Source organism: Podarcis raffonei, chromosome 5 (assembly GCF_027172205.1).
Source record: "Podarcis raffonei isolate rPodRaf1 chromosome 5, rPodRaf1.pri, whole genome shotgun sequence".
In the NCBI taxonomy this organism is placed as follows: Eukaryota; Metazoa; Chordata; class Lepidosauria; order Squamata; family Lacertidae; genus Podarcis; species Podarcis raffonei.
In genome coordinates, this window is record NC_070606.1 from 1,303,516 (window position 1) to 1,330,398 (window position 26,883).

General features: G+C 42.3%; 1 protein-coding gene across 2 annotated transcripts; it reads right to left on the minus strand.

Moving 5' to 3' along the window:
* On the minus strand, nucleotides 1-26,882 carry MRPS35 (mitochondrial ribosomal protein S35). 2 transcript variants are annotated; one of them, XM_053387520.1, is made up of 8 exons: nucleotides 26,717-26,880; nucleotides 24,740-24,792; nucleotides 23,961-24,128; nucleotides 22,226-22,286; nucleotides 21,823-21,962; nucleotides 15,370-15,479; nucleotides 10,684-10,753; nucleotides 1-400 (listed from the first exon to the last, which is right to left on the minus strand). In XM_053387520.1, the coding sequence occupies exons 1-8, from the start codon at nucleotides 26,844-26,846 to the stop codon at nucleotides 122-124; spliced, it is 1,011 nt and encodes a 336-aa protein (XP_053243495.1). In that variant the 5' UTR covers nucleotides 26,847-26,880; the 3' UTR covers nucleotides 1-121. The 2 variants fall into 2 exon arrangements, with proteins under 2 accessions (XP_053243495.1, XP_053243496.1); XM_053387521.1 differs by lacking the exon at nucleotides 10,684-10,753 and having other exon boundaries at nucleotides 26,717-26,882.
* Between the last annotated feature and the right edge of the window lies 1 nt (nucleotide 26,883).

A 26,883-nucleotide genomic window follows, 5' to 3' on the forward strand; every position in this document is an offset into this window, starting at 1 on the left:
TCTGGGATAGTGTCTTTTTATTTGGAGGGAATGCAGGCTGAAAGTACGAAGGTTTAAATTAGATCCACTGAACTTTATGATGTACATCTTCATAGGCCTGTGATGCCTGAAAGAGTTCTCTTTACTGCAACTCACTCATGTTTAGTAGTCTCCTGACAGAGTTTTTATACTCAGAAAGGTTCTTATCTGTTTCTCCTTCATTTTTCAATTCAACCACCGACTTTCTGTAGGCCAGAATTTTTTGTGAGGCAAGAAGCTCCTGCCTACTGACTTCTTCAGTTTTGTCACCTGCTCGTATTCGAACCAGTGTCTCCAAAGCATTCTTCTCAGAGGCGCTGTTCTCCCAGATGTATTCCTCCATGTCAGCCTCCGTCTTTTCTTTTTCCCACTCTTCTGTTTTCTGAAAGGAAAAATAAGTTTTTAGTGGAAAGGGTGAAGGACTAAATTTAATACCACAGTCATAGTACTCAGTGGCCTAGAGCAGTAGCTCTAGGAATAGCGTTTCAAGTAACCTGGTGTTCCTTGGAAGCTTTTTAGAAGTTTCTCACTTAGAAGGGCATTAATGGTAGACAAGCTCTCTTGTGTGACCATTAATCATGATGTGCAGCCAAAAGGATGCACACTCCATTCGTGCAGAGGTATAAAAGTCCTGGTCAAGGCTCTATGGAAATGTGTGCACTCTAGAATCCTTTGCAAAATGCAGGGATTCTATGACAACCAAACAGGGGTTTCTCACAGAAAAAGACAAAGGGGATGCACTCCCTGAAAGTGAGATAAAATCCACTGGTCTTTTTCAAAACGGAAATGTTTGTATACTCAGTTGTTACTGCATCCTGCCTCCACACCATTGAACACACTTATATTTAGGTAAGGACTTCTATAAAAGGTTTTCCTTCTGAAAAAACAGATGCATTAAACATATCACAACTATCTATAGCTATCTCAATAAAGCATACTTATTAGCTGAAAAATTAACTGATCAGTTACAGCCAATTGACCAAATATGCATTAACTGACTGATTTTTTGTTGTTTTAAATTTAGATCCCACCCTGTTCCTAAGGGTTGGTAACAAAAACAGCTCACAGCAGAAAATTGCTAAAATTTCCTCACCCATTCTCAACTTAATATTGAGTTGAGCCCAGCTCAAGATAGATGTATATCTTACAATTATAAAAGATTAGGCTGTTGGTGGGGCCTTCAGTGGGGAGTTCTAAAACATAGCTGAGAATAACCTTCAGCCATTGCTTCTGACCTGCAGGAACATGCCAGAACCAAAATCTTGACAAAACTAGGTATGACCTTAATGCCCATAGCCCCCGAACTAATGCCTTAGTAGATTACCAATTAAAGATTTAAAAACTATGTTCAAGTCAAAAGCTTTCCATGGAGCCATTATGACCACTATGTGTGGTCCACACCCTTGAACTGTGCTTGCACATAGTTACTTCCTACATGAGTATGCAACTTTATAGGAAGAGCTAAGACAATGACCTGGTAGCTATCTGAGAATATCTCTGCTATTCTGCACCCATTCACTGTACATTAAGAACATGCGGCATATTTAGTAATCTCTGCAAATGGGAAATGTTTGTTTTGCCACTGGGTGGCAGCAAACCATCAACACTTTAAGTTTTGGCATATGGAGAAATTCAGTGCCACAGCACAAATCCAACAAGAACTCTCCAGGGAATTAGTACATGGCAGAAAAGAAAAAAAACAAAAGCCACACGGAAGCTCTGCAGGAACCCTTATCACTGCCCAATGTGGTTTCTCGACAGGATGCTGATGTGAGGTGCAGCAGCTGGGAGCCACGGGTCACCTGAAGTCAAATTCCTATTCAGCCATAGGACAAATGGGTGACCTCAAACAAATCACCTTCCCAGCCTGGTTTAATCTCACAGGTTTGTTGGGATGTTAAATTGGAAGCAGCCATACACAAGGAACTTCTTGCAGGATGAGTGGAATAAAAACGTGACAAAATAACAGAAGAGCAGCCTGTATATCAGCACTACCAGACACGACCTGCTTTCGGGCATCCAATACTCAAGTGGGGCCATTGTGAAAACAGGAAGCTGGACTAGATGAGCCTCTGTTCTGATCCAGCAGGGTTGCCCCAGTCACAAAGCATGGCTTCGAACACATATAAAAACCTAATAAGACATCACACATAAAAAATTTCCCATACAGGGCTGCCTTCAGATGTCTTCTACAAGTCAGAGTGTCATACCTTGGGTTACAGACGCTTTGGTTTGCGCGATTTCGGGTTGTGCACTGCGCCGAACCCGGAGTACCGGAACAGGTTACTTCTGGGTTTCGGCGCTTGCGCAAAGCTCTAAATCGTGCTTTGAGCATAAGTGCTGAATCAGAACCTGTGCGTGCCCAGACGCGGCGCTGCAGGTTGCGAACGTGCTTCCTGCATGGATCACGTTCCCAACCTGAGCGTCCATTGTAGCTGTTTATTTCCCTGACATCTGATGGGTGTTCCACAGGGTGGGCGCCACTACTGAGAAGGCCCTCTGCCTGATTCCCTGTAACCTCACATCTCGCAGTGAGGGAACCGCCAGAAGGACGTTGGAGCTGGACCTCAGTGTCCATGCAGAACGATGGGGGTGGAGATGCTCCTTCAGGTATACAGGACCGAGACCGTTTAGGGCTTTCAAGGTCAGAACCAACACTTTGGATTGTGCTCAGAAATGTACTGGGAGCCAGTGTAGATCCTTTAAGACCAGTGTTATATGATCTCAGCAGCCACTCCCAGTCACCAGTCTAGCTGCCACATTCTGGATTAGCTGTAGTTTCCAAGTTACCTTCAAAGGTAGCCCCACGTGACAAGGAAAGGCCGCACCTGCCCTAGCTATTAACTTCTTGAAATCAGGAAGTATCTAACACTGTCCTAGAGTGGTTCCAGCTGCTCCTCTGTAAGTCTCTCATACAGGCAAGTCTGTTGTCCTGTTTTTGACAGCTTCAAGTTTCCCTGCTGTTGGAACTGGAGGCATTGTTTTCTAGTGACTTCATTTTTATCTAGCAAGCAACTTTTGGAGGGTTGTTTGATACTCCATGCCACAGTTGCTGTAAGTTTTCACAGTTTCATCTTTTTCCCAACATAGTTTAACATCACTTTTCCCCAACCAGGTGCCCACCAGACATTTTGGACTACAACTCCCATTAGCTCTGCCTAGCAGGGCCAATGGTTAAGGATGCTGCGATCAGTAGTCCAAAGCAGGTGGAGGATATCAGCTTGGGGAAAGCAGATCTACTTGAGACTGCAAGCAAGGTCATTTGGAGGTTTGGAGTGAGGTCTCATTAGTATGCCAATGACATCCAATTCTCTTTCTTTTCCATCTAACCCAGATAAGGCAGGGGATAATACTGGCGCCTGGAATCTCTAACAGGCTGGCTGGGGACCAGTGAACTGCAGCTGAAACCAGACAAGGTAGTCATACTATTATTAGGTTATGTGGAATTTGCTTTCAGTCTACTATGGATGAAGTTGCACGTGTTCGAAAAGATCAGGTATGCAGCTTGAGGGGAGGGAGTTCTTTCAGATCTGGACTTATTGTGGGTTGCTGAGCAGCAGCATACATGGCCTGATTTATCTTTTCCAGCTGTACTATTGCTGTCCCAGAGAAAACCTGATCCTTCCAAAGTTTTCCATGCTTTGATCATGATCAGGTCATACTATGTTTTATTCAGTGATGCATCTGCATATTGCTCAGAACCTTCAGCAGGTTCAAAATGTCTCTGCCTGTTAATTTTGTAAAGTCAATCACATTTGTCCAGCATCTAAAAATCTTCCCTAGCAGCCAGTTTATCTCCGAACATAGGTCAAAATGCTGGTTTTTGCTTTCTAAAGCCCCAAATAGCCTGAAATCTGGGGCATTTTAGAAGGAATACCAACTTCCATAAGATCTTATCTGTATATGAAGAATGTGGTGAGGCATCCCCCCTTAGAAGTAAAAGGGATACTAAGTCAAGACAAGGTCTTTTTTATTGCAGCTCCCAGACTCTCTGGAATGGAATTCCAGAGGGAATTCCATTCCCTCTATGACTGATGGTGCCTATATTTCAATGCAAATTTAAGACTCCTATGTTCTCCCAAGCCTTTGGTGCGCCGTGATTAAGATGTGAAGTGTAGAGTTTTGTGCCACAGGCATTGGCAGCATTTCTGGTTTTACATTTTAATAGCTTCCATGTTGCTTTGCTAAAGTTCTGAGTTTTTATTTTGGATTATTTTATTTTTAGGTTGTACATCACTTTAGAGATTGTGACAGAGCTGAAAGGTGATATATATGGTTACAGTAGCACCTTAACACATATTTTTTCAGATTCATTATTAAACTGCAGCCCTCTTCAGGTATTTATTTATTTATTTATTTATTTATTTAAAGATATTTATTGAAATTTTCAAAAAAATAAAAACAAAACATAAAGAAAGAAAAAACAATTAAACACACATACGACTTACATTTCTTACTGTCAATGACCAATTTCCTTGACTTCCCCACACCTCCCCTTCTTGTATTCCAGTTCCAATTTTTAGCTCAGCAAGTTCTTGTCCCCAAACTTTACCTTATTTTCTCTAATTCATTTTAGTTAACCAATTTTAACTTATAAACCTCAATCTTTATACGTCAATACTTATTCTTAAAAGTCTTTTTCTAAGGTCGGCCCCAATTCCCTTCCCCGAAATCCCCATTTTTATGTTAGTGGCAAAACCAAATTAGTTAAAACAGAATATAGTTATACACCCTTTGGATTCCCAAAGCCCCACCACCCCCTCTTCAGGTATTTAAACTGAGTAAGGTTAAAAGGAAACAAGCCCCACCTCTTCACCGTCCCTCAGCACACCACCTCCTTTCAAAACTTGAACATGCAAGTCTGAAGGGGGCTTCTACATGTGTCCCACCTATGGGACTGGAAATCCTGTTTCTAATTATGTAATTAATTAATTAATTAATTAATTAATTATACTGTGCAGAGTTCCAAGGATGCTCACAGGACTGCATGCAAAAGCCCCCTTCAAACCAAAGGGAAGCATGTGGCTGCAGAAAAGATTCAATTGGGAAAGCCCCAACACAAGGTACGCAGAAGACAAAAATAAAAATACAGACATAGCTAACTAAAAGGATTGGACAAAGGACCCAAATCTTCTCAGTTCTCGCCCAGCAATACCTTTCTATCTTTTGAAAGTATTTCACTTTCACCCACAGCCACATCAGAACTGAGCACCAGGATGTGTAGAATAGAAAGTGTCAGGGATGTTTCAGTTAAGATTCTTGCATTGCAGGAGGCTGGACTAGATGACTCTCGGAGTCCCTTCCAACTCTACAGTTCTATGAAAAACAAGAGACTTCCGGGTTGGCGCCATCGTCTAATGGCGGATTCCCTCCGAGCTCCGGAGGGAATCTGCTCAACAGGGGTCGGGTCCTGCCGCGGCGGGGACCCTTAGAAACCACAGGCGCTGAAGCCTGGGGACCTGGTGACTCGGTGGGCACCATTTGCGCGCCCCCCCGACCCGCAAAGAAGCCTTTTTAAAGGCTTCGGAACGGGGGACGGAGGGAGGCGTGGTGCTGAGAGTTCGACTGCTTCCCCTGCTGAGTGAAGCCGCATGCCATGGATAGAGAGCGCTAACTTCTTTCTTTGAACATTTGGATCAAAAGTAACGACCCGTGAGTAACACAGTAATTGGACTTAAAAGGGAAATTTATTTCTGGGAATTCGGCAAGATCGGGCAAGGTGCTAAAAAGGAAGTCAACCTACCCGCCTTGTAGACATCGTAAAGCAAGGATTTTATTACTAAGGTTGTGTGAATGTCTCTCTTTTTGTGGAAAAGAGCAATTAACTTTATATTGGGCCAATTTAAGTGACTGTGCTGGAGGATAAGAGAACGGAATTTACCCCTCCCCCAAAACCCGGGAGCGATCGGGGAGAGAGCCTGTGGAAGAGGTTTATAGATTTTGACAGCTGTCAAACTAGCTGTCAAAGTTGGAAAAAAAAAGGAGAACTGTGTCTTTGCTGGTTACATTTGATACAATTTGGTAACAAATTGTCAAAAATAAAGAAGAAAAGGATAATTTGTCATTAAGTAACTAGAATCCCTCTAGAGGGGATTCAGGACATTACAAAAATGGCTGTAAGTGGAAAAATACTGGCTGAACTGGAAAAGACCTTTCGTCTCTTGGGAAATCTACAGGAGCAGACAAATGTTTTGACTATGAATGTAATAACAATGAAGGGAACAGTAAACAAAATTGCTGAACCTGGAAAGGATATGATTCAAGCTCCTGCAGATGAACAGGGAAGTGTTGTTGCTGATCCAAAAATCCTTATAGCCAAACAGGAGAAAGAGTCTGAGTCATTTGAGGTGCCGTTTAAAGAACATGAGAAAGAAGGAGGCGCTGGGATGTTGCAGATGACTAAAGAGAGCCAGAGGCCTGTTAAGTTGGAAATAATGGAAATAATGGAAAATAAGAACATGACGATGAAAGTTTGGTTGGAAGTGAAGAATGGAAATTGGAGAGATCTCCTCTTATGGGGATCTGAAGACATATGGAATATAAATATGGCCAACGCAGAATTCGGAGCCTTTGGGACATTTGGACTTATGAGAAGTAAGAAACAAGATTTTGGCTCCATTGTTAAATATGGAGGTCTGGCTGGAAGAAATATGGACCTTACTGGAACAGAGCCTCTTCGAGATTCGGAATTTAAAATAAAGGACTATCAAGAAAACCGGCAGAGAGAAATTGAGAGAGGGTTAAGTGCCTCGGATGTGAGATCGCCAGGCTGATTTTGGATGGACTGATGGACTTTGGCTGGGGATCGAAACCGGGAAAGGGGGAGGTAGGGCTTCGGGAATCCAAAGGGTGTAAAAATATAATTCTGTTTTAATTAAGTTGGTTTTTGCCATTAACATAAAAAGGGGGAATTTGGGGAGAGATTTAGGGCCGACCTTAGTAAAAGATTGTCAAGAATAAGTGTTGGTGTATAAAGATTGAGATTTTTAAGTTTAAATAGGTTAATTAAATTGATGGAGGAATTTACGAAAAGTATGTTAAGAATAAGTTTTGAAATATAAAGATAGAGGTTTAGAAGTTAAAATTTGATTAAGTTAATTGAATTAGAGGAAATAAGGTAAAGTGGGGGGGATAAAAATTGCTGAGCTAAAAATTGGAATTGGAATACAAGAAGGGCAGGCACGGGGAAGTCAAGGAAATTGGGTATGGAATGTAATTAAGGTAAACTTTTTTAACTGTTGTTTTTTCTTCTTCTTTTCTTTTTTCTTTCTTTTTTCTTTTTTCTGTTTTTCTTTTGTATTCTCTTTTGAAAATTTTAATAAACATAATTTAAAAAAAATAATACAGTTCTATGAAAAACAAAGCCAATATCCACAGCAGCCTCTCTGTTATTCCCACTTAACTATCATTGATAATCCATAGACTCCAGAAAAGTTTAATTTCTTTAGTCATGCATCCATCGTAAAGGACAGCATTTAAACTAATCTAACAAAGCTTTCCAGAACTAACAGCAATGGGAGAGGAACAAGTTGGAAAGGCTCTATCCATTGCATCATGTTGTCTTAGATCTTTGATACCACACCTACATATTCTTAAATCTATTCTTACCAGACCTATGTCTGAATTGAAACTGTTCCGTTCTTTCTCAGTAAGATTAGATACCATCTTGTGTTTGTATCCACGCCTTTCTCTTCTGCACTACACTGGCTCAGAAACTAATATGTGAATCGGGAAGTGACTCCCCTATTCAGATCTTGCTCTTGCCATGAACTCTCTGGTTGGCCTTAGAAGCTGCTGCCAGCCTCAGTCCGACATTTTCAACATGGGGATAATTTGGAGTCTCCAAGAGGGTTGCTGGAAGGATTACGTAAATAGTGTATGTGTGAGAAATTATTATTTGTCCAAAGAGCTCAGGTTGGCCTAGATGGAGATCTTGTTTTATCCTCACAACCACATGGGATGCATCACTTCAGACTACAGCTCAGATGACTGAGCAACTCCACAGATGATTCCCTTCAGACAGAAAAATAGCAAGGGAGAAGGACAGCTAGAGCACATCTCCCTCACATGCTGATTTTCTATGGTAGCCTGTATGCTTTCCACCCTTGGATAGATAGCAGGTGTGAAAGGAGATTTTAGATCAGAAAAATAGCACAGGGGAAAAGAGTTAACTCTGCTCTCTGTTTGATCTGATTTGGGCACCCAAAATAGATTTCAAGCTTTAAGAAAACCCATAGGAGATCTGATCACAAATATCCTACAGTCTTGACTAGTTTGGCCCCAATTTACCCCAAGATTACAAAGTGGGTTTCATAGCTACGTAAATCAAGGATTTAACTATGCTCCTATCCAACATACTTGCTTTCAGATTATTCTGTTTAAATCCTATTTTGTTGACAAACTGAGAGTACTGATGTCCTTACCAAGGGATGAGTTCCCCCCTGCCATTTTAAAATTTCAGAGATTAAGAATTAAGATTAAGAAACACTTGTATGAAGTTGCGAAAAATGCTACTGAACACGCTTCCTTCTGAGGGATCAACCGTTCATGGAAAAAAAAATCCAATGTGTTGCAGCAGGCCATGCATTTTTCATTGAAATCAAAGACAATTACAACTGACGAGGTTATTAAGTATTTATGTGGAAGTTGAAAGGTAATAAAAGGGTATGGGACTTGTGTGTATTCAATACACACCAAGCACTCACACAAGCAATATCATATGGCTAAGTCTTCCATCACTGAGTAATGCTAGAGTCAAGAACAGATGTGTTCATCTGGAATTAATAACCCCTTTGAGCTTCCAGCATACTTAGAATCAGTGTCTGAATGGCTACAGACACCTATGAATTGGGAACAGTTCACCTTCACCCAACTTTATAGGTTTTCAAAATACTAAAGCATTAGTGTTTATGTTTCTAAAAATTCCTCAGTTGAAGGAAGTACGGTTAAACAGTTAACATCAGTTAACACAGTTTCCCAGGACTTCTCAATACTGAGCACCTTAGTGAGAAGATCAACAACTAAAACGCTGGCACTGAAAGACAGCCTATTTTCTCCTTCAATGTACTGCAGGAAAGAGTGTTGGGGTGTCTGACAGGAGACACTGTTCATGTAAAGTGACAGGACTTCCAGAGGCCGAGCCCCATATCAACTAAGTGGCACAACACACTGGAGCTCCATTGATATGCTGCTATTTATTCCCTCAGGTCACCGTCCTCATCCCCATATCTCTTCTCCCTTTCGCTGAAGCACTACTGAGGGAAGAGGTGGGCCATTGCTGAGGAGATTTACCTGGGCAAGAAACAGAATCAAGAGTCTTCCTACCTCAGCTTTTCCATAGTGCCCTAAACAGATTAAAATGTATTTAGTGACTGTGTAGCACTGAGGACATCATAGTACAGATGTCCCGCCACTAATTTTCATGAATGCTATAGACCTGTTCAGTCATCAATGCTAATTTTGTTTGTCAACATGGAAGCAGGGAGTGGGGATCCACCAAGAGCTCCACTTCACCTTTGCACAAAGAGCACATCTGCCTGTTAGGATGGAAACTGTGTGTGTGCAGCTGTGCATGCCAAGGTTCCCACACAACCCATGACTCAGCATAATTGGGGTTTCCAGGATGCGAGGAAACCTTTGACAGCTCCATATGACAGATGGTCCCATTCTCTGCACAAAGACTAAGGGTGGGGCTGATGGGGATGTGCCCACTCCCAAGCTGACAAACACAGGAACATAAATGTCCCTAATAGCCATCATTTCATCTGACAAACTAGGTAAGCAAATTGTCTGTTGAAACAGCCATAATTTTTCTTCTTAGTGCTCTAAGCACTCCACACTGATTTCCGTAGTAATCCCGTAGACCACCAAGGCAGGTATTATACTTAGAGAGAGAGGCCCAAGACGTTGGCTCACTCATGGTCCGTGTACAACACTAAGCTAGAGCTACTGCTTTACCACTTACCCCAGATCTGTGCATATCAGACAGAAATAAGCACAACAAATCCTGATTAGCAGACACTGGCTGCTTTCAATTGACAGGAAGCCCCACCGCAGGGGTCATTAGTCTGCTACCCTCCAGATATTGCTGGACTCACCAGCCCCAGCCAGTGTAGCCAATGGCCAGGAATGATGAAAGCTGATTCAGCTGAGGGCCACAGGTTGGCCACTCAAAGGAAATTGCCGTATACTGAGACAGTCCATTTGTCAATCGGCCTCAGTATTGTCTATATTGACTGGCAGAGGCTCCAGGGTTTCAGGCAAGAGTCTTCCCCAGCCCAGCCTGGAGATACTGGGGACTGAACCTGGGATTTCCTGCATGAAAAGCAAACACTCTACAACTGAGCAGCTGCCCTTTCTTGCCCCCGTTTCAGTTCTGGTGCATTCAACATGTACTGATCTGTGCACATAAAAAAGAGGACCTGTAAGATGGAACTTTGCTCAATGTTTGAAAAAGATATAAAGTTTTTCACTGTATTAACATACCATGTTAACATGGTATAGCTTGGACCCAACACACAAGCACATCAATATAGGTGTTCAAATAATTCCTCTCTACCATCAATGTAAATAAGCCATATTATTTGTGAACAACATCTAATCAAACAAATGTTATACATTTTAAGTCAAGCTTGGCTGTCACAAATGTCATGCATCAATTCTTACCCATGATTCATGGAATAAAACTGTCAGAAGGTACACTCCATAGTCATAATTTTGTCTTCTTAAAGGACATCTGAAATATATGAAAAACTAAGTCTTTGGTATAATCTCTCCAATATTTAAAGATATAAAACTCTACATTTTTTTGAATATAAATTGAAACTATAGAATGAATAGTTTGAAGAACTATTCATTAATTGCTTCCAATGAATAAGAGATTTAACAATAAAAACACATATTAAAACAATGTAATATAGAAAAACAATGTCAAATCTAAAACAGATACAGTGTCTTGCTTCTTATGTTACTCCTCCGGTCCCTGTGCTATTCAGGAGAGGGCCTCCCGTGGATATGTTCTGCTTGCAGTAGGAGAGGGACCTTTAGCATGGCAGCAGCTCCCCTTTGGAACTTCCTCCCGTTACACATGAGATAGGCACCACCTCTGTTGTCTTTTGGGCACCTCCTGGAGATCTCTTTTCAAAGTGAATATTTTCAGTGAAGATTATCCTATCCTATACAGTGATGGGGGAAAGTATTTGATCCCCCTGCTAAATTTGCCCGTTTGCCCTCTGACGAAGAAATGACCAGTCCATAATTTTAATGGTAGGTTTATTGTAGCTGTGAGAGACAGAATAACAATAGGAAAACCCCCAGAAACCCAGAAGACAAAAGTCTGAGATTGATGTGCATTATAATGAGTGAAATAAGTATTTGATCCCTTTGCAAAAGATGACTTAGCACTTGGTGGCAAAACCCTTGTTGGCAATTACAGAGATCAGACGTTTCTTGTAGGTGGCCACCAGGTTTGCACACATCTCAGGAGGTATTTTGTCCCACTCCTCTTTGCAGATCCCAAGTCAGTAAGATTTTGAGGCTGATTTTGAGGCTGAGCTACTCAAACCTTCAGCTCCCTCCACAGATTTTTGATGGGATTAAGGTCTGGAGACTGGCTAGGCCACTCCAGGACCTTAATGTGCTTCTTCTTGAGCCACTCATTTGTTGCCTTGGCTGTGTGTTTTGGGTCACTGTCATGCTGGAATACCCATCATCGACCCATTTTCTTTCTTTTTTTAAAAAATCTTTTTTATTAACCGGCCAATCAAATCAAATTAAATCACATCACATAAATTCCGAATTACAAAGCCAAATTTTAAATTTTGTTGGGGGGACCCATATTTCAAGATCCGAAGGGGGATTCTGATCATCTTCTTGCTACTGCGTTAATGTCCAAATCAATCCAAATCAGTCCAAACAGAGTTCATAATTCTATCCAGTCTTGTCTTGCTGTTTCCACATCACATCTTGTTCATTATTTTCTCTTTTTTCTTTATGATCTCTTCTGATAGTCTCCTTAAGCCGATAAACACCAATAATAATCCTGTGTGAATTTTTCCGTTCTTCCAATCCTCAAATCGAGATAGTTTCCATATATCATCACCTTCATAGATAACATCGCTCTTTCCATCATTAATCTCGCAAAACTGTCGCTCTTAAGTCCCTCTGAGGAGTTTCACCCACAATATATAAACAGCTCTATTTCTTTCTTTCTCCTCCCAGACTCAAGACCTCCGACAGAACTTCCCAATATGGCGACGGCATTTTTAACTGCGGCATTCCAAAGCTCTTATACATTCCACGCTCTTCTTAAAACACGCTTTGGTTCGAAAGTTTATCTCCACACAGCCTTAAATCCACAGCTTAAGTCCTTAAAACGACATTTCTGACTCGTGAGGGGAGGGGATTCTTGTTTAATCACATAAGAAAAGAAAGGAAAGTTTTTCCCCCTCCCCCATCAGTCATTTGCCATACCGTATCTTGGCGTATCTTCTCATGTTTTATTCTTGTCTTGTTTTATCAGAGATCTCTTCTGTTAGCAGTCTTTACTCCCCCTCCTTCCTTGAAATATGTGCATTCCTTCATTCAAATTGTTTCTTTTGAAGTTCTTGCAGCTAGTGGCGCGGATCAGGGACGGCGTCCAGGAGCTCCGGAATCCCACAGGAGGGCTTTGTGCCTAGTGCCCCCATCCCCACAAATTCGGGGGTGGTATAGGGCACAGCAGGCAAGGGCAGTCCCCCCCACCATCCTGGGGGGGGTAGGGAGGCTAATTACTCCCATCATAGCCTCCAAATTACCTCGTGTGGGTCGGAGAGATGTTATTGTCAGCCATCTTCCAATGCGCCCCCTAGTGGCCCCCATCATCAACCCATTTTCAATCATCGACCCATTTTCAATGCCCTGGCTGAGGGAAGGAGGTGCTCACCCAAGATTTGATGATACATGGTCCTGTCCATCGTCCCTTTGATGCGGTGAAGGTGCCCTGTCCCCTTAGCAGAAAAACACCCCAAAGCATAATATGTCCCCTTCCATGTTTGATGGAGTTCTCTCCATGTTTGATGATGGTGTTCTTGGGGTCATAGAATCATAGAATCATAGAGTTGGAAGAGACCAGAAGGGCCATCGAGTCCAACCCCCTGCCAAGCAGGAAACACCATCAGAGCACTCCTGACATATGGTTGTCAAGCCTCTGCTTAAAGACCTCCAAAGAAGGAGACTCCACCACACTCCTTGGCAGCAAATTCCACTGTCGAACAGCTCTTACTGTCAGGAAGTTCTTCCTCATGTTTAGGTGGAATCTTCTTTCTTGTAGTTTGGATCCATTGCTCCGTGTCCGCTTCTCTGGAGCAGCAGAAAACAACCTTTCTCCCTCCTCTATGTGACATCCTTTTATATATTTGAACATGGCTATCATATCATATCACCCCTTAACCTCCTCTTCTCCAGGCTAAACATGCCCAGCTCCCTTAGCCGTTCCTCATAAGGCATCGTTTCCAGGCCTTTGACCATTTTGGTTGCCCTCCTCTGGACACGTTCCAGTTTGTCAATGTCCTTCTTGAACTGTGGTGCCCAGAACTGGACACAGTACTCCAGGTGAGGTCTGACCAGAGCAGAATACAGTGGCACTATTACTTCCCTTGATCTAGATGCTATACTCCTATTGATGCAGCCCAGAATTGCATTGGCTTTTTTAGCTGCCGCATCACACTGTTGGCTCATGTCAAGTTTGTGGTCAACCAAGACTCCTAGATCCTTTTCACATGTAGTGCTCTCAAGCCAGGTGTCACTCATGTCAAGTTTGTGGTCAACCAAGACTCCTAGATCCTTTTCACATGTAGTGCTCTCAAGCCAGGTGTCACTCATGTCAAGTTTGTGGTCAACCAAGACTCCTAGATCCTTTTCACATGTAGTGCTCTCAAGCCAGGGTCGGAGGCAGCATTCCTCCTCCTCCAAACACGGAGAGTTGAGTTGATGAAAAAGAGCTCGATTTTGGTCTCATCTGACCACAACACTTTCACCCAGTTCTCCTCTGGGTCGTTCAGATGTGCATTGGCAAACTGCAGATGGGTCTGTACATGTGCTGTCTTGAGCAAGGGGACAGCTGTTTTGAAAATGAAAACAGCTGTTTTCATGGTGACTATGGTCCCAGCTGCCCTGAGATCATTGACAAGTTCCCTTCATGTAGTTCTGGGCTGCTTCATCACCGTTCTCCTGATCATTGCAACTCCACGAGATGAGATCTTGCACGGAGCCCAAGAGGTTGACAGTTATTTTGTGTTTCTTCCATTTGCAAATTACTGCACCAACTGCTGTCACCTTCTCACCAAGCTGCTTGGCAATAGTCTTGTAGCCCAGTCCAGCCTTGTGCAGATCTACAGTCTTGTCCCTGACATCCTTGGACAGCTCTTTGGTCCATGGTGGTTACTTTGGAATCTGCTGGATTGATTGCTTCTGTCGACAGGTGTCTTTTGTACAGGTACTGTAAGGAGCTGGGATTACAGGTAAAACCTCTCCCTAGAAGCAGGTGCTTCTAATCTCAGCTCGTTACATACAGTGAAGATATCAGGTAGCCTGACATCTGGCTGGTTGATAGGGGATCAAATACTTATTTCACTCATTATAATGCAAATCAATCTCTGACTTTTGTCTTCTGGGTTTTTTCCTATTGTTATTCTGTCTCTCACAGCTACAATAAACCTACCATTAAAATTATGGACTGGTCATTTCTTCGTCAGAGGGCAAACGGGCAAATTTAGCAGGGGAATCAAATACTTTCCCCCATCACTGTATAGGATAGGATAATCTTCACTGAAAATATTCACTTTGAAAAGAGATCTCCAGTAGGTGCCCAAAAGACAACAGAGGTGGTGCCTATCTCATGTGTAACAGGAGGAAGTTCCAAAGGGGAACTGCTGCCACGCTAAAGGTCCCTCTCCTCCTGCAAGCAGAACAGACCTCCTAATGAGAACATATCCACAGGAGGCCCTCTCCTGAATAGCACAGGGACCGGAGGAGTAACATAAGAAGCAAGACAAACAACTGCACTTTAGTTCACTCACAAACAAGCTTCCAAAATGTGTTGACCTTTGGACACAAACTTATTTCAATCATATTAATTTATTTGCATTTTGAAGCAAGAAATGGGAGAAATGAGGTCTAACAAAGATAGCTAAAGCCTTTGCCAGATTAGAGTAGAAGAGTCATTATAACCAAGGATCTTTGTAATATGGCACAATATTTTTTGAGTCCTTGTAGTAGTTACCCGGTAAGTAGGACAGAAATGGATATTAGCAGCTAGGGTCTTGACTATCTTACATATGACCCACATTAGACAATTTTCTCATGTTACGATACCTGTCTGTTGTAATGGTAAGGGTATCTGTGCCCTTGCAGTACCTCTCTCCTACAAGTTTAATGAGCTTCTTCTTTGCATGATCATCCAAGTTGAGGCTTGAAAGTTTAACCTGGAGAGAAATCAGTCTCTTAGCAAGTTGATAGCAAGTTCAATCCCCAGGGTAGAAAAGAAAGGTCAATGAGTTATTGCACATAAAACATGATGTTGCTGCATTCAGTTTTGCAGGTCGCAAATATGAGGGCCTAATATTAGCCCCAAGCTCAAACAGGTGACTTCATGCAAACCACACACACACAAAAATACATCACAGGTGTCTTTTAGATTGAAGTCCTCAAAAGTTGAGCACAGAACCAGGAGACTGGCATCTGTTTAATTTCATCATTTATTCTGATTTTGCTAGTCCTGGCACTATGCACAAGGCTAAGCACAGCAGTAACACCTTGACCCAGGTCACTGGAAACCTTATTCAGGCATCTCCATATATTTTACAGCACGTTATTACAGCCATTGCTTTCCTTTTTGAAAATCAGAGTTGAGACTATGCTGACATGCAGTACCCCAGCATGAGGTACTACACAATCCTTAGAAATAAGCTACGGGAAAATTTGGATCTCATTCTACTATTTCTCAATCAGCAGAAACAAGGCCAGTAAAGAATCTTAATGGAAAAAGCAAATATTATATTTAAGGGTTGAAAAACCAAGGGATGAAAGTCTCAGAAAGAGCACTAAGAGGCTTTTAAAAAGCCAAGTGCTAGGAAGAAAATCTTAACTGGAGAATAAATAAAGAACAAATTAAATTTTGTGACTCAAAACAGACTTGAGCTGCTCAGTGTAAGAACTATCTTCAAGCAAAGGATTAAGAACATGTTAAACTAACAAAAGCTCAAAGTAGTGCTCAGGTGCAATTTTAGCTTGCTATATTGTGTTAAGACTAAAGAAACTTGCTACACAGAAGAATTCAGAACACTACCACTTCAAAGAGAAAGTATGAGCTGGGGAAAATAATATTTTTGAATGCTTCCCTAGATAAAACGTTCCCTGAATGTAGTAAACTACTACATCAGGAAGACACATTACCTCAGCCTTCTCCCAAAGTACTAGTTTACTACACTCACGGAACTTTTTATTTCAGGTGCTTTAAAAAATGAGGCTCCTTGCCACCTCTGTGGTTTGAAGTAGTACTATTCAGAATTCTACCATTTCGTTAGGTTCTATGCTAAGTAAGACTACAAGTCCTGTCTCACGAGTGTGAGTGTCTTTTGAGTGTCAACAGGTGTATAGATAGAGGGTAGGAAAAGGTTCAGAAAAGGGCAACCAAAATGATCTATGAAGAAAGGTTGCAGCAACCCAACTCCCTCAACCATTCCTCATAAGGCTTGGTTTCCAGACCCATGATCAGCTTGGTCACCTTCCTCTGCACACATTCCAGCTTGTGAATATCTCTCTTAAATTGTGGCACCCAGAACTGGACGCAGGAGTCTAGGTGAGGTCTGACCATGGCAGAATAGAGTGGTACTAATCCTTCCCTTGATCTGGACACCAGACTTCTCTTGATGCAGCCTAGAATAGCATTCACATGTTTGCTGCTGCATCACACTACTGACTCATGTGAAGCTTGTGGCCCACCAGGACCCATAAATCCTTTTCACATGTACTGCTAGTTAGCCAAATGTCCTTCATCTTATATTTGTGCATCTGGTTCTTCCTGCCTAAGTGCAGAACCTTACATTTGTCCCTATTGAAATCCATTTTGTTGGCCCAGTTTTCCAATTTGTTAAGGTCAACTTGAATCCAGATTCTATCTTCTGTGGCAGTAGCTAGTTTGGTGTCATCTGCAAATCTGATGAGCCGAGAAGAGTTAGTTACTGCCTTAGATTGTCTTGGAAAACTTAAAGGACTGTCTTCCCTCAAAGATTTTCTTTGGGCTCTTGCTGCAAGTCCACTTGTTCTTTGAAATTTTATGTGTATTTGTGTGTGTAAGAGCTTTTTAATAGTGGCACCAAGTATCTTGAACTTCCTCCTGTTAAGTTAATTCTACCTCTTCCCTGCTGGTGCTTCAGAAAAAGATTCCCCCTTCCTGAAAATTTTGAGAACTCTTAAGTTTTTGAAGGTGGTTTTTTTAGCTGCTCCAGTTTACTTGCCCTTGCTGAGGTTGAATGTAATGGGCCAGTTTACTGACTGATGGTATCATGTGTCTTTTTATTTGGTTATGCATTTAGGATTTGATGGTTTGCTATTTTGTAGACCATAAAAGGTAAAGGTAAAGGGACCCCTGACCATTAGGCCCAGTCGTGACCGACTCTGGGGTTGCCAGCGCTCATCTAGCTTTATTGACCAAGCCGCTTCTGGCGAACCAGAACAGCGCACGGAAAAGCCGTTTACCTTCCCGCCGGGAAGGTACTTTGATGTGCTTTTGAACTGCTAGGTTGGCAGGAGCAGGGACCGAGCAACGGGAGCTCACCCCGTCGCAGGGATTGGAACAGCCAACCTTCTGATCGGCAAGTCCTAGGCTCTGTGGTTTAACCCACAGCGCCACCTGCACTTACTGTGTTCTATCAAAAGCAAGTCAAATTGGGCTGCCCAATGATTGAAGAATTTTACCTTTTTTTTAAAACCAATCTGCCAAGTAAATTTAAGTTAGCGAAGTTTAGTTTCTGTGAGGCTTCATGTTCACATCTTTCCTCCTGACCCCGGCTCGGTTTAATGTGATTTACTCCCAAGATTCAGGTGACAGGCTCACAATGTGCTACATCTTATGAAAAATGGTGCAGTTAATGCACATATCATATTTTGGTGTGATATTTTAATGCTTAGGTGTGATATTTTAATGCTTAGGGATTCGAACCACTGATCTTCTGATCGGCAAGTCCTAGGCTCTGTGGTTTAACCCACAGCACCACCCGCGTCCCTTTTGTAGACCATGTTAAATATTTAAATAAATCCATTTTCTGAACATTTGAACGTTACAGATTCTGTCATGGCAATTTTGCAACACACTAGATGTACACAGATCCTCCCAGGTGACCAAGGTCTCTCACTGGAGTGGCAAACACATGGCTGGGAAACTGAGCCCTATCACTTGAGCAGGGTGGGGGCACACATAATGGGACGCTTCTCCATTCTAAACACACTCTGCCATAAAAGACAAGCATATCAGAGGGAAGGCTAGACTAGATACTTTGTTCCATACAAGCTTTTTTAAATGCACAGGGAGGGGTTTGTTTTTGTATGGAGCATTCCATCATGCAAATCCCACATGCAATTTGAAATGGTATAGCCGACACAGCTTCATCAGTCCAGCGAGAACTGTGCTGTAGCCCCCATTCAAAACAGTCTCAATACCATCTGCTTTTCACCTTCAAACCTCTCCCTGTCCCATTCCTCCCGGCAGATTATGTTGACAAAGGATTAACAGGACACCACCAGAAGACAGGACAATCACGTCTCATTTGATCATAAGTGCTAGGAAAAGCCATTTGGCAGGTTGCTGCATGTTTAATAATCAACATTATATGCAGCCTGTTTCGAAATATACCTCTTTAAAAAAAGTACATGGTTTTTATACAGTCTGTTATCTGCATAAAGTAAAACATTGGCTTGGATTGTAGGACATGATTTTAGCAGTATCTTGTCATACAAATACTGCCATCTACCTTACAAAGAGATTTTAGAGATGACTGAAAATGCAAATGAAATGGCTTTTTTTTACAAAAGCAAAATGTGCTCCAAGCTTCTCAAATCCTAGCCTCCACCAACCCTCATTTTCTCTGCTTTAGGTTTTAAGTGGGGAAGGGCCAGCGTGGTGGCAGTGTGTCTTCCTTGCAAGCTAAAGGTCCCACGTTCAGTATTCATCATCTCCAGGCTGGGAAGGCATCCTGTTTGGAACCTGGAGAACGGCTGGCAGTCAGTGTGGACAAACTAAGCTAGATGGTGCAGTAGTTTACAGGAAGATGACTTATATTAAGTGGCTTGGGCAAAGTCATTTCTGCTTCTGCAGTATCTTGAATACTGATGGGACAATATTTTTTTTTTTTAATTAAATATTTATTAGCATTTTCAAAAAACAAACAAGAACAAAAAATAAACAGAACAAAAGAAAAATACAAAAATACATAACAAAATTAAACAACAAAAGAAAAATAAAAACAACACATAAAGTTACTAATACTTATTGTTCTTAACCTTATTTCTCAGACTTCCTCACACCTCCCCTTCTTGTATTCCAATTTAAATTGTCAGTTCAGCAAGTCCTTAACTTATTTCTTTACCTTAACTTATACATTTATTCTAACATACCATTTTTTACTTTGCTTCTTTTTTCCATTTCCTCCATTTATTTTTAACAATCTTATTTTCAATTAATTTAAAAAAGAAGAAACCAATTTTACCTTATTAAAAACACACATCAATACTTATACCTCATTAACTGTTCTTAAACCTTTTTCCTAAAGTCAACCAAAATTTCCCTTCCACGATTTACCCAATTTCCTTACCACTAATTAAAAATAAAAAAGAAAACAAATTATCCTTATGTGCCCTTTGGATTCCCAACCTCCACCCACCCTTTTCCCGGTTCCAGTCCCCGACCAATGTCCATCAGTCTTTATGTTATTTATTTAGCCTGGAGACCTCACGTCTGAGGCCCTTTTATCTCTCTCAGTTCCTTTCTGCCGGTCTCTTTGATGGTCCTTAATGTTAAACCCCAAATCTCGGAGGGGCTCCGGCCCAGCAGAATCCTTGTTGCTTCCAGCCAGTCTTCCATACTTAAAAGCAAAGCCTATGGGGGGCTCCAACTCTTGTTTCAAATTTCTTACAGATCCAGATGTCCCCAAGGCTCCAGCTTTCACCTTCCGCAGAATTGTAATCCTCAGGTCTTTAGATCTCCTCCAAGGGAGATCTCTCCATTTTCCAGGCTCCCATTCAGACCAGGCTTTCCACATCCAATTTTTATTGTCCTTTTTTATCATCATGTCAGGCCTCATATTGTAACTCTCCTTTAACTCCTGCACATCTCCTGCTTCTCCTTCATTTTCTTCAAAAACAGCACCTTGCTCCATCATTTCTGCACTTTCATTTTCATTTATTTGTTCAATTAAGTAGGCTTCCTGTTTCAAGTCCTTATCAGGCTCAAAACTGTTGTTTACTGACCAGTGTAGTAGTGATACCTTTGTAGACATAACATTGTATTCATCTTTCAAGTTTCCCAAGAGAGCGAGTGTTCTGTCCAGTTCTGCTTGGAATTTACGTACTCCAGTCATTTTTGTAATGTAGTATCCCTATTACCCCTCTAGGGGGATTTTAGTTCCTTAATGTTCCTTTCAGCTCAAAACCAAAAGTCCAGTTATTTTGTATCAGCCCTCGTTGTTTTCAACAAAGTTGTACCAAGTAAACCAGCAAAAACAGCAGAAACAATGTTCTCTTTTTCCAGCTGGCAACTAGCTGACTAGCAGCTCTCTTGACAGCTGTCAAAATCTTCCATGCAACAGACTTTCTCTTGGGGCGTTCCCGGGTCTCGGGGGGGGGGTGAAATTCCAGTCCCCAAATTCTTTTTATCCTCCAGTAAATCCTTATAGTGTCAAAACCGTGAAATCAAGATCTTTTCACTAAAAAAACAGGTTCTCTCGACCTTAGTTGCCCAGTCCTTTGCTTTAAATTGTTTACAAAGAGGGGGGGGGTGACTTCCTTTTTAGCCCCTTCCCGCTCGTTCCAGATCCAAAATTAAAAATTTTTAACGTTCCAATCTCCGTATTACTCACGGGTTTATATTTTAGAGTCCAGTCGGTCTTGAAAGAAGTTGGCGCTCTCTGTCAATGGCTTGCGGCTTCACTCCGTAGGCGAGGGAGTACTCTCAGCACCACGCCTCACCCTGCCTCCGTTCCGAAGCCTTTAAAAAGGCTCCGTCGCGGATTGGGGGGGCGCAAATGGTGCCCGCCGAGTCTCTGTGTTCACAGGCATCCGCGCCTGTGATTTTAAGGGTCCCCGCTTCGCCGCAGCGGCCAAACCCAGACGCTACGGAGCCGATTCCCTCCGGAGCTCGGAGGGAATCCGCCATTAAACAATGGCGCCAACCCGGAAGTCCTGATGGGACAATATTAAATGAATGACCTCACACACAAAAATGGCTGGAAAAAATATGGCCTTATAGATTCATTATCTCTCTCTCCTAATGCTTTGTTCTATATTCAAAATAGGCATCTAACTTGACCATTAGCTTACAGCACTTAAATCAAATACCATTAGATGTTACTGGATTTTGTGCCAAGAAATGAAGCAATTTCTAATGGGTGGTTCTTCATTTCTTAAGTTAATTGCTTCATCAGTGCAAACAGTTCTTGTACATTGTCTTGCAGTAACAGCAAGTTTAATTTCTGCCTGCTTTGTAATCAAACCAAATGAACTTGTTTTAAGAGCCCTATGTTAAAAATGAAGTTACTTCTGTAGTTTACTTACTGTTAGGGTCACCACTCTTGCTTTAGGATTGCGAACAGATGGGCCTGCTGAAATGTAATCTACTGTGTCAACTTCAATAGGAAAGTGCTGCATACATTTCTCATCATTATCAACATCAGCTGGCCACTCTGTGCAGAAGTCTGAAAAGTGAGCAGTGGGAGCAAGATCACAGCAATCAATCTGGCAATAGCTACTTTGAGAAAAATGTATTAAGAACTTCATCCCTTTCCAAGTAATTAAAGTGGAATATGATGTGAATATGCCAATCAGAGGCATAGCTGTTTACAAATTCCCGACCCTCACCTCTTTTTTTAAATAAAAGTCAAGTGCTGAGAACAAAGAGTAGCCTGCTAGCATTGCCTTCCACCTATTTTTTAATCAATGAAAGAGATCTGAAACTTACCTTTAAGAGCAGCACAGTGCTTCCTGATGGCAACTGGTGTCAGATGCAAAAAATTGGGGATCTGAAACAAGATGTAACTCATAGTCTAAATCTAATACATAATGTAAAACATCTAAATGAGGAAAAAGGATTGATTCAGTATCGCTAAGCAGTAAGTAAAATACTTAAGTAAAGTACTTAATTCGTTCCAGAGGTCCGTACTTAACCTGAAACTGTTCTTAACCTGAAGCACCACTTTAGCTAATGGGGCCTCCTGCTGCTGCCGTGCTGCCGGAGCACGATTTCTGTTCTCATCCTGAAGCAAAGTTCTTAACCTGAAGCACTATTTCTGGGTTAGTGGAGTCAACTGGGGCAGGGAATAATCTCTCTTGCTGCTAAGGCTTGTAGCCTCAGGAAAAGATATATGGAGTCCATTTCAGTTAAATGCTGTGGAGATTGCACGCTTCAATGGTACAGGGACAGGGGGAAATGTGACTTACTTCTGCTCGATCTGTCAGTAGCTTTTGATATCACTGATCATGGCATCCTCCTGATCCAATTTAGTGAGATGGGTTCTGAATGCACCATATTACAGTGCTTTTGTATTTTCAGGGGTGTGTTCAGAGAGTAGCACTGGGTAAGTGCTCCTCAAACCCTAGCAATTGTGCTATGGGGTTCCACAGGGTACTATCCTTTCCACAGTGCAATTTGACATCTATATTGTGGGGTCATTAGGAATTTTAGAGCAAGGTGTCAGCAGTATGCTCTACTTCTCCATAACATATGAACCATGAGAGACTGTGAAAGCTCAGAATTAGGTGTCTGAAAATAGTTTGACCACTAAACTGGGCACAAATCCTTGGAAAATGGAGGCTCTTTGGTTGCGTTGTTCCTACGTTTGGGAGACAGGCATGACAGGTTACCTGTTCAGCCTGTTCTGGATGGGATTGCACTTCCTCTGAAGGAGCAAGTGCATAGCTTGGAGGTATTCCTGGAAACATCTGTCAATAGAGACCCAAGTATCCTCTGTGACTAGGAGTGCCTTTTACCAATTTCATCTGGTCCACCAGGTATAGCTTGACCACTGGTTACCATGCATTGGTAACCTCAAGGCTGGATTACTGCAATGCGCTCTATGTGAGATTGTCCTTGGGCTTGGGTCGAGAAGCTCCAGCTGGTGTTGAATGCCGTGGTCAGTTTGCTGATGGAGGCATCTGGTTAAGAAAATTGTTGAAGCATCTGCACTTTCTACCCATCAACTACCAAGACAGGTTCAGGATCCTTGCACTAATTTGCAAGTCTTAAACAACTAAGGTCCAGGGTATCTCAATTACTGACATCATCTGCAGGAACACTGTTGGTCATTCCCCAAGCTGGCAAGACTCATTTGAAGACAAGAAACAGACTTTAGTGTCATCAGTCAAGTACTATGGTAGGTGCCTTCTGTTTCAACTTTAAAACACCTGTTGAAAACTTTTCTACTCCATCAGGCTTGTGCAGACAATTAAGAGTACACCCTTTCACACTAATTAGTTAACTTCTGATTTTAACTTTTTAATAACTTTCATGGCACGGTTTTACATACAATTGTTGGGAACTGTTCTGATTTGTTTTTTATTAGCAGTATATATAAAAAAATTATATATAAATAACTTGTGATGAAAGGGCAAGACTACTATACTGTATATCTGTTTCCTTCAACTACATTCTACACTGAAAAAAACAGTGTCTTTGAAATAGCAGGATACAACTGTACCTTTAAGAGTTCCAAGTTCCCTTCTTTTACTGGAGGTACACCCCTTTTCACTGGGTAGCCCATTCGAAGAGGAAGGGGCACACAGGAAGGTTTAAAAGCAGCTGCAACAGGGTACACACTAGTCCAATCCTGATCAACCTCCATCTTCTCAGTTCTGGGAGTTGCAGTCTAATGCAAATTTCAAACAAAAATAAAGTTTAAAATGTGAGACAATTCTATTTTTTATGACAAGATATGCTTTAACATCGATCAGTTTTTCGAGACAGATGTTCTCGCACCCCTCTTATATGAGTCATATAATATGACTCATGAGTTTTAGACTCCAACTGGATTAATCCTGGCTCAAATCCCTGTTGAGCCATAAATGTCAAAGCATGGACTTGGACTAGTTTCTAGCTCTCAACCTAACTTATTAGCAAGGACAAAGCAATTCACATAGCCAAAAATTCATTTATAGTAATTATTTGGCTGTAGCTGAATAAGAACTGATATAAACTGTTTTCTGGAGGGCCTTTTCTGAATTACTTAATGATTTTATTTTGTAATTGTGGTATATCACATGTAACTAACACTTAAAAGTGCTTGCTTAGTAGGTGGAAGCCTACAATAAACACAACACTACATAGTTAAACCTGCGCTTGTGAGAATCCTAGTTCTTTCATAACGAGTTTTAATTTCAGGGTTACAGATTTGGAAGAAATGACAGCTGTCAGTATGTTGAAAGAGAATAAGATCCAATAGGCTTAAAATGTAATCCACATGCATCCTGAGTTTCTTACCTCTCTCCGGTATTTATCATTTTGTGAGGTCCTTCCTCTTTGTACCAATGCACCTATAATGGAAAATAATATTTCAGAAAAATATATTATTTTATTTAATATTACTGCATATGTGCAAATTCTATTATTCAAATGACAGGCTGGAAGCGAGAATCTTATGATTTAGTTACCGTATTTTTCGCTCCATAAGGTGCACCTAGTTTTTAGAGGGGGAAATCAAGAAGAAAAAATCTTATTTCCCCCACCCCCACAGAGCAGCGGACAGGCTGCACACAGCCTGTCCGCTTCTCCCAGAGCTTCAGGGGCTGCCGGGGGAAGCCCGGGGTCCCCCCCCCCTGCAGCGTCAAAGAGCAAAGAAGCCAAGACAGCGAGCAGGATCCATCCTGCTCGCTGTCTTGGCTTTTCCCATAGCCGCGCGCAGCCTTTCCTGGCTGGAGAGGTTGTGCGCGGCTAAAGAGGAAGAAGCCATAGCCGCGCGCAGCTATGGCAATACCCCCGCAAAAGCCCACAGGAGCCGCACACCCTTTAAGGGCTTTTCTACGAGGCCGCGTCAGTCCCTTCTCCCTCCTGGGGAAAAGCCCGCAAGAGCCGCATGGAGCTTGTGTGCAGCTCTTGGGGGCTTTTCCTGCATGCCTTCCCCCTGCATTCACTCCCTAAGACGCGCACACATTTCCCCTTACTTTTTAGGAGTGAAAAGGTGCGTCTTATGGAGCGAAAAATACGGTAATACTTAAACCATCAGCATAAAAAACCCTTCATAGCAGATAGGGAGGCACAGATTTAATTTTGTTAAGTCTACTATAATAGCTTTACCATGGTGACTAATTGAAACCTTCATTTCAAGGCAGTATTCTCTGAGTAGTAGATTTCTGAAAGTTGCAACAGGATGCAGGATTTGGAAGGCTCTTTTGCCCTTTCACAGGCTTGCCATTTCTTAGTTCTGGTTTTCCTTATGCAACTGCTTGTTCCTATGCTTCTAGTCTTTTTCTAGATCTTATACTTCAGCCCTTTCTGCTTGGAATTCTCTCCCACTAGATTCCATCTAGTCTCCTTTAAAGGTATTTTAAAAAACCTATTCACTATTGCTGACCCTTCAAGAACCCACATTCCTACTCAGTAAGTCTCAATTCCCTTTAGTTCTGAAATAAATCACATCAATTTCAGTTACAGAAAGGTAGCCGTGTTGGTCTGCCATAGTCAAAACAAAATTTTTTTTTCCTTCCAGTAGCACCTTAAAGACCAACTAAGTTAGTTCTTGGTATGAGCTTTCGTGTGCATGCACACTTCTTCAGATACATGTATGTATGTATGTATGTATCTGAAGAAGTGTGCATGCACACGAAAGCTCATACCAAGAACTAACTTAGTTGGTCTTTAAGGTGCTACTGGAAGGAAAATATCAATTTCAGTGACACTTATTTCCTTTTAACGGTGGACAAGTTTTGCTAGTGAAATTTATCTGTTTGTTTATTAAATTTCTATACCGCCCTTCATCAGAGGATGACAGAGCAGTTTACAGAATAAAAACACCCAAGTCTAAGGCATGACAACAACAAAAACAATACCCCCCCCCCCAGTTTCAAAGGGCACAAATTGTTTAATGAGCCCAGGGCCTGGTGAAAAAGGAACGTTTTTGCCTGGCGCCTCAAGGTGTATAATGAAGGCGAACTTCCCTGGGGAGAGCTTCCCACAGACGGGGAGCCACTGCAGAGAAGGCCCCGTCCTCGTGGAGGGTGGGCTGATGAGGGGAGAGGCGGCCTTGAGGTTTTGCGGCCGTTGTTCTTTGCTTCTGCTGCTGCTTCAAGAGGGCAGCAAGCGTCTTCCTCTCGCAGCCCCCGCGCACCACTTCCAGGGAAACAAAGCCCTCCTGAAACGCGCCGGATTGCGCCGCTCCCTTGCCCCGTCCCGCCCGGCTTCTCCCGTCGCAGCGCCCCCGCTTTCCGCCAGGGAGGGAGGGCCTGGCCGCCTTGGCAGTACCTTTGCCGCGGCCGCCGGCCGCCGCCCGAGGGGTCGAGTAGCCAGCGGAGTAGTTCCGGCTCGCCCGGAGAAGGCGGCCTCGCAGCAGCAGCGCGCCCAACCCTGAAGCGCCTCCGCAGGCGGCCGCCATTTTCGCACCGGAGTCGTGACGTCGATTTCCGGCGCTG

What these genes read in the sequence shown, in the direction of transcription:
- MRPS35 (XM_053387520.1), bottom strand. Translation starts at nt 26,846, where the DNA reads ATGGCGGCCGCCTGCGGAGGCGCTTCAGGGTTGGGCGCGCTGCTGCTG. An exon ending in ATGATAAATACCGGAGAGAG is followed by an intron (nt 24,129 to 24,739) that starts GTAAGAAACTCA and finishes AATTTGCATTAG; the next exon opens with ACTGCAACTCCCAGAACTGA. An exon ending in CAAGAGTGGTGACCCTAACA is followed by an intron (nt 15,480 to 21,822) that starts GTAAGTAAACTA and finishes ATTTCTCTCCAG; the next exon opens with GTTAAACTTTCAAGCCTCAA.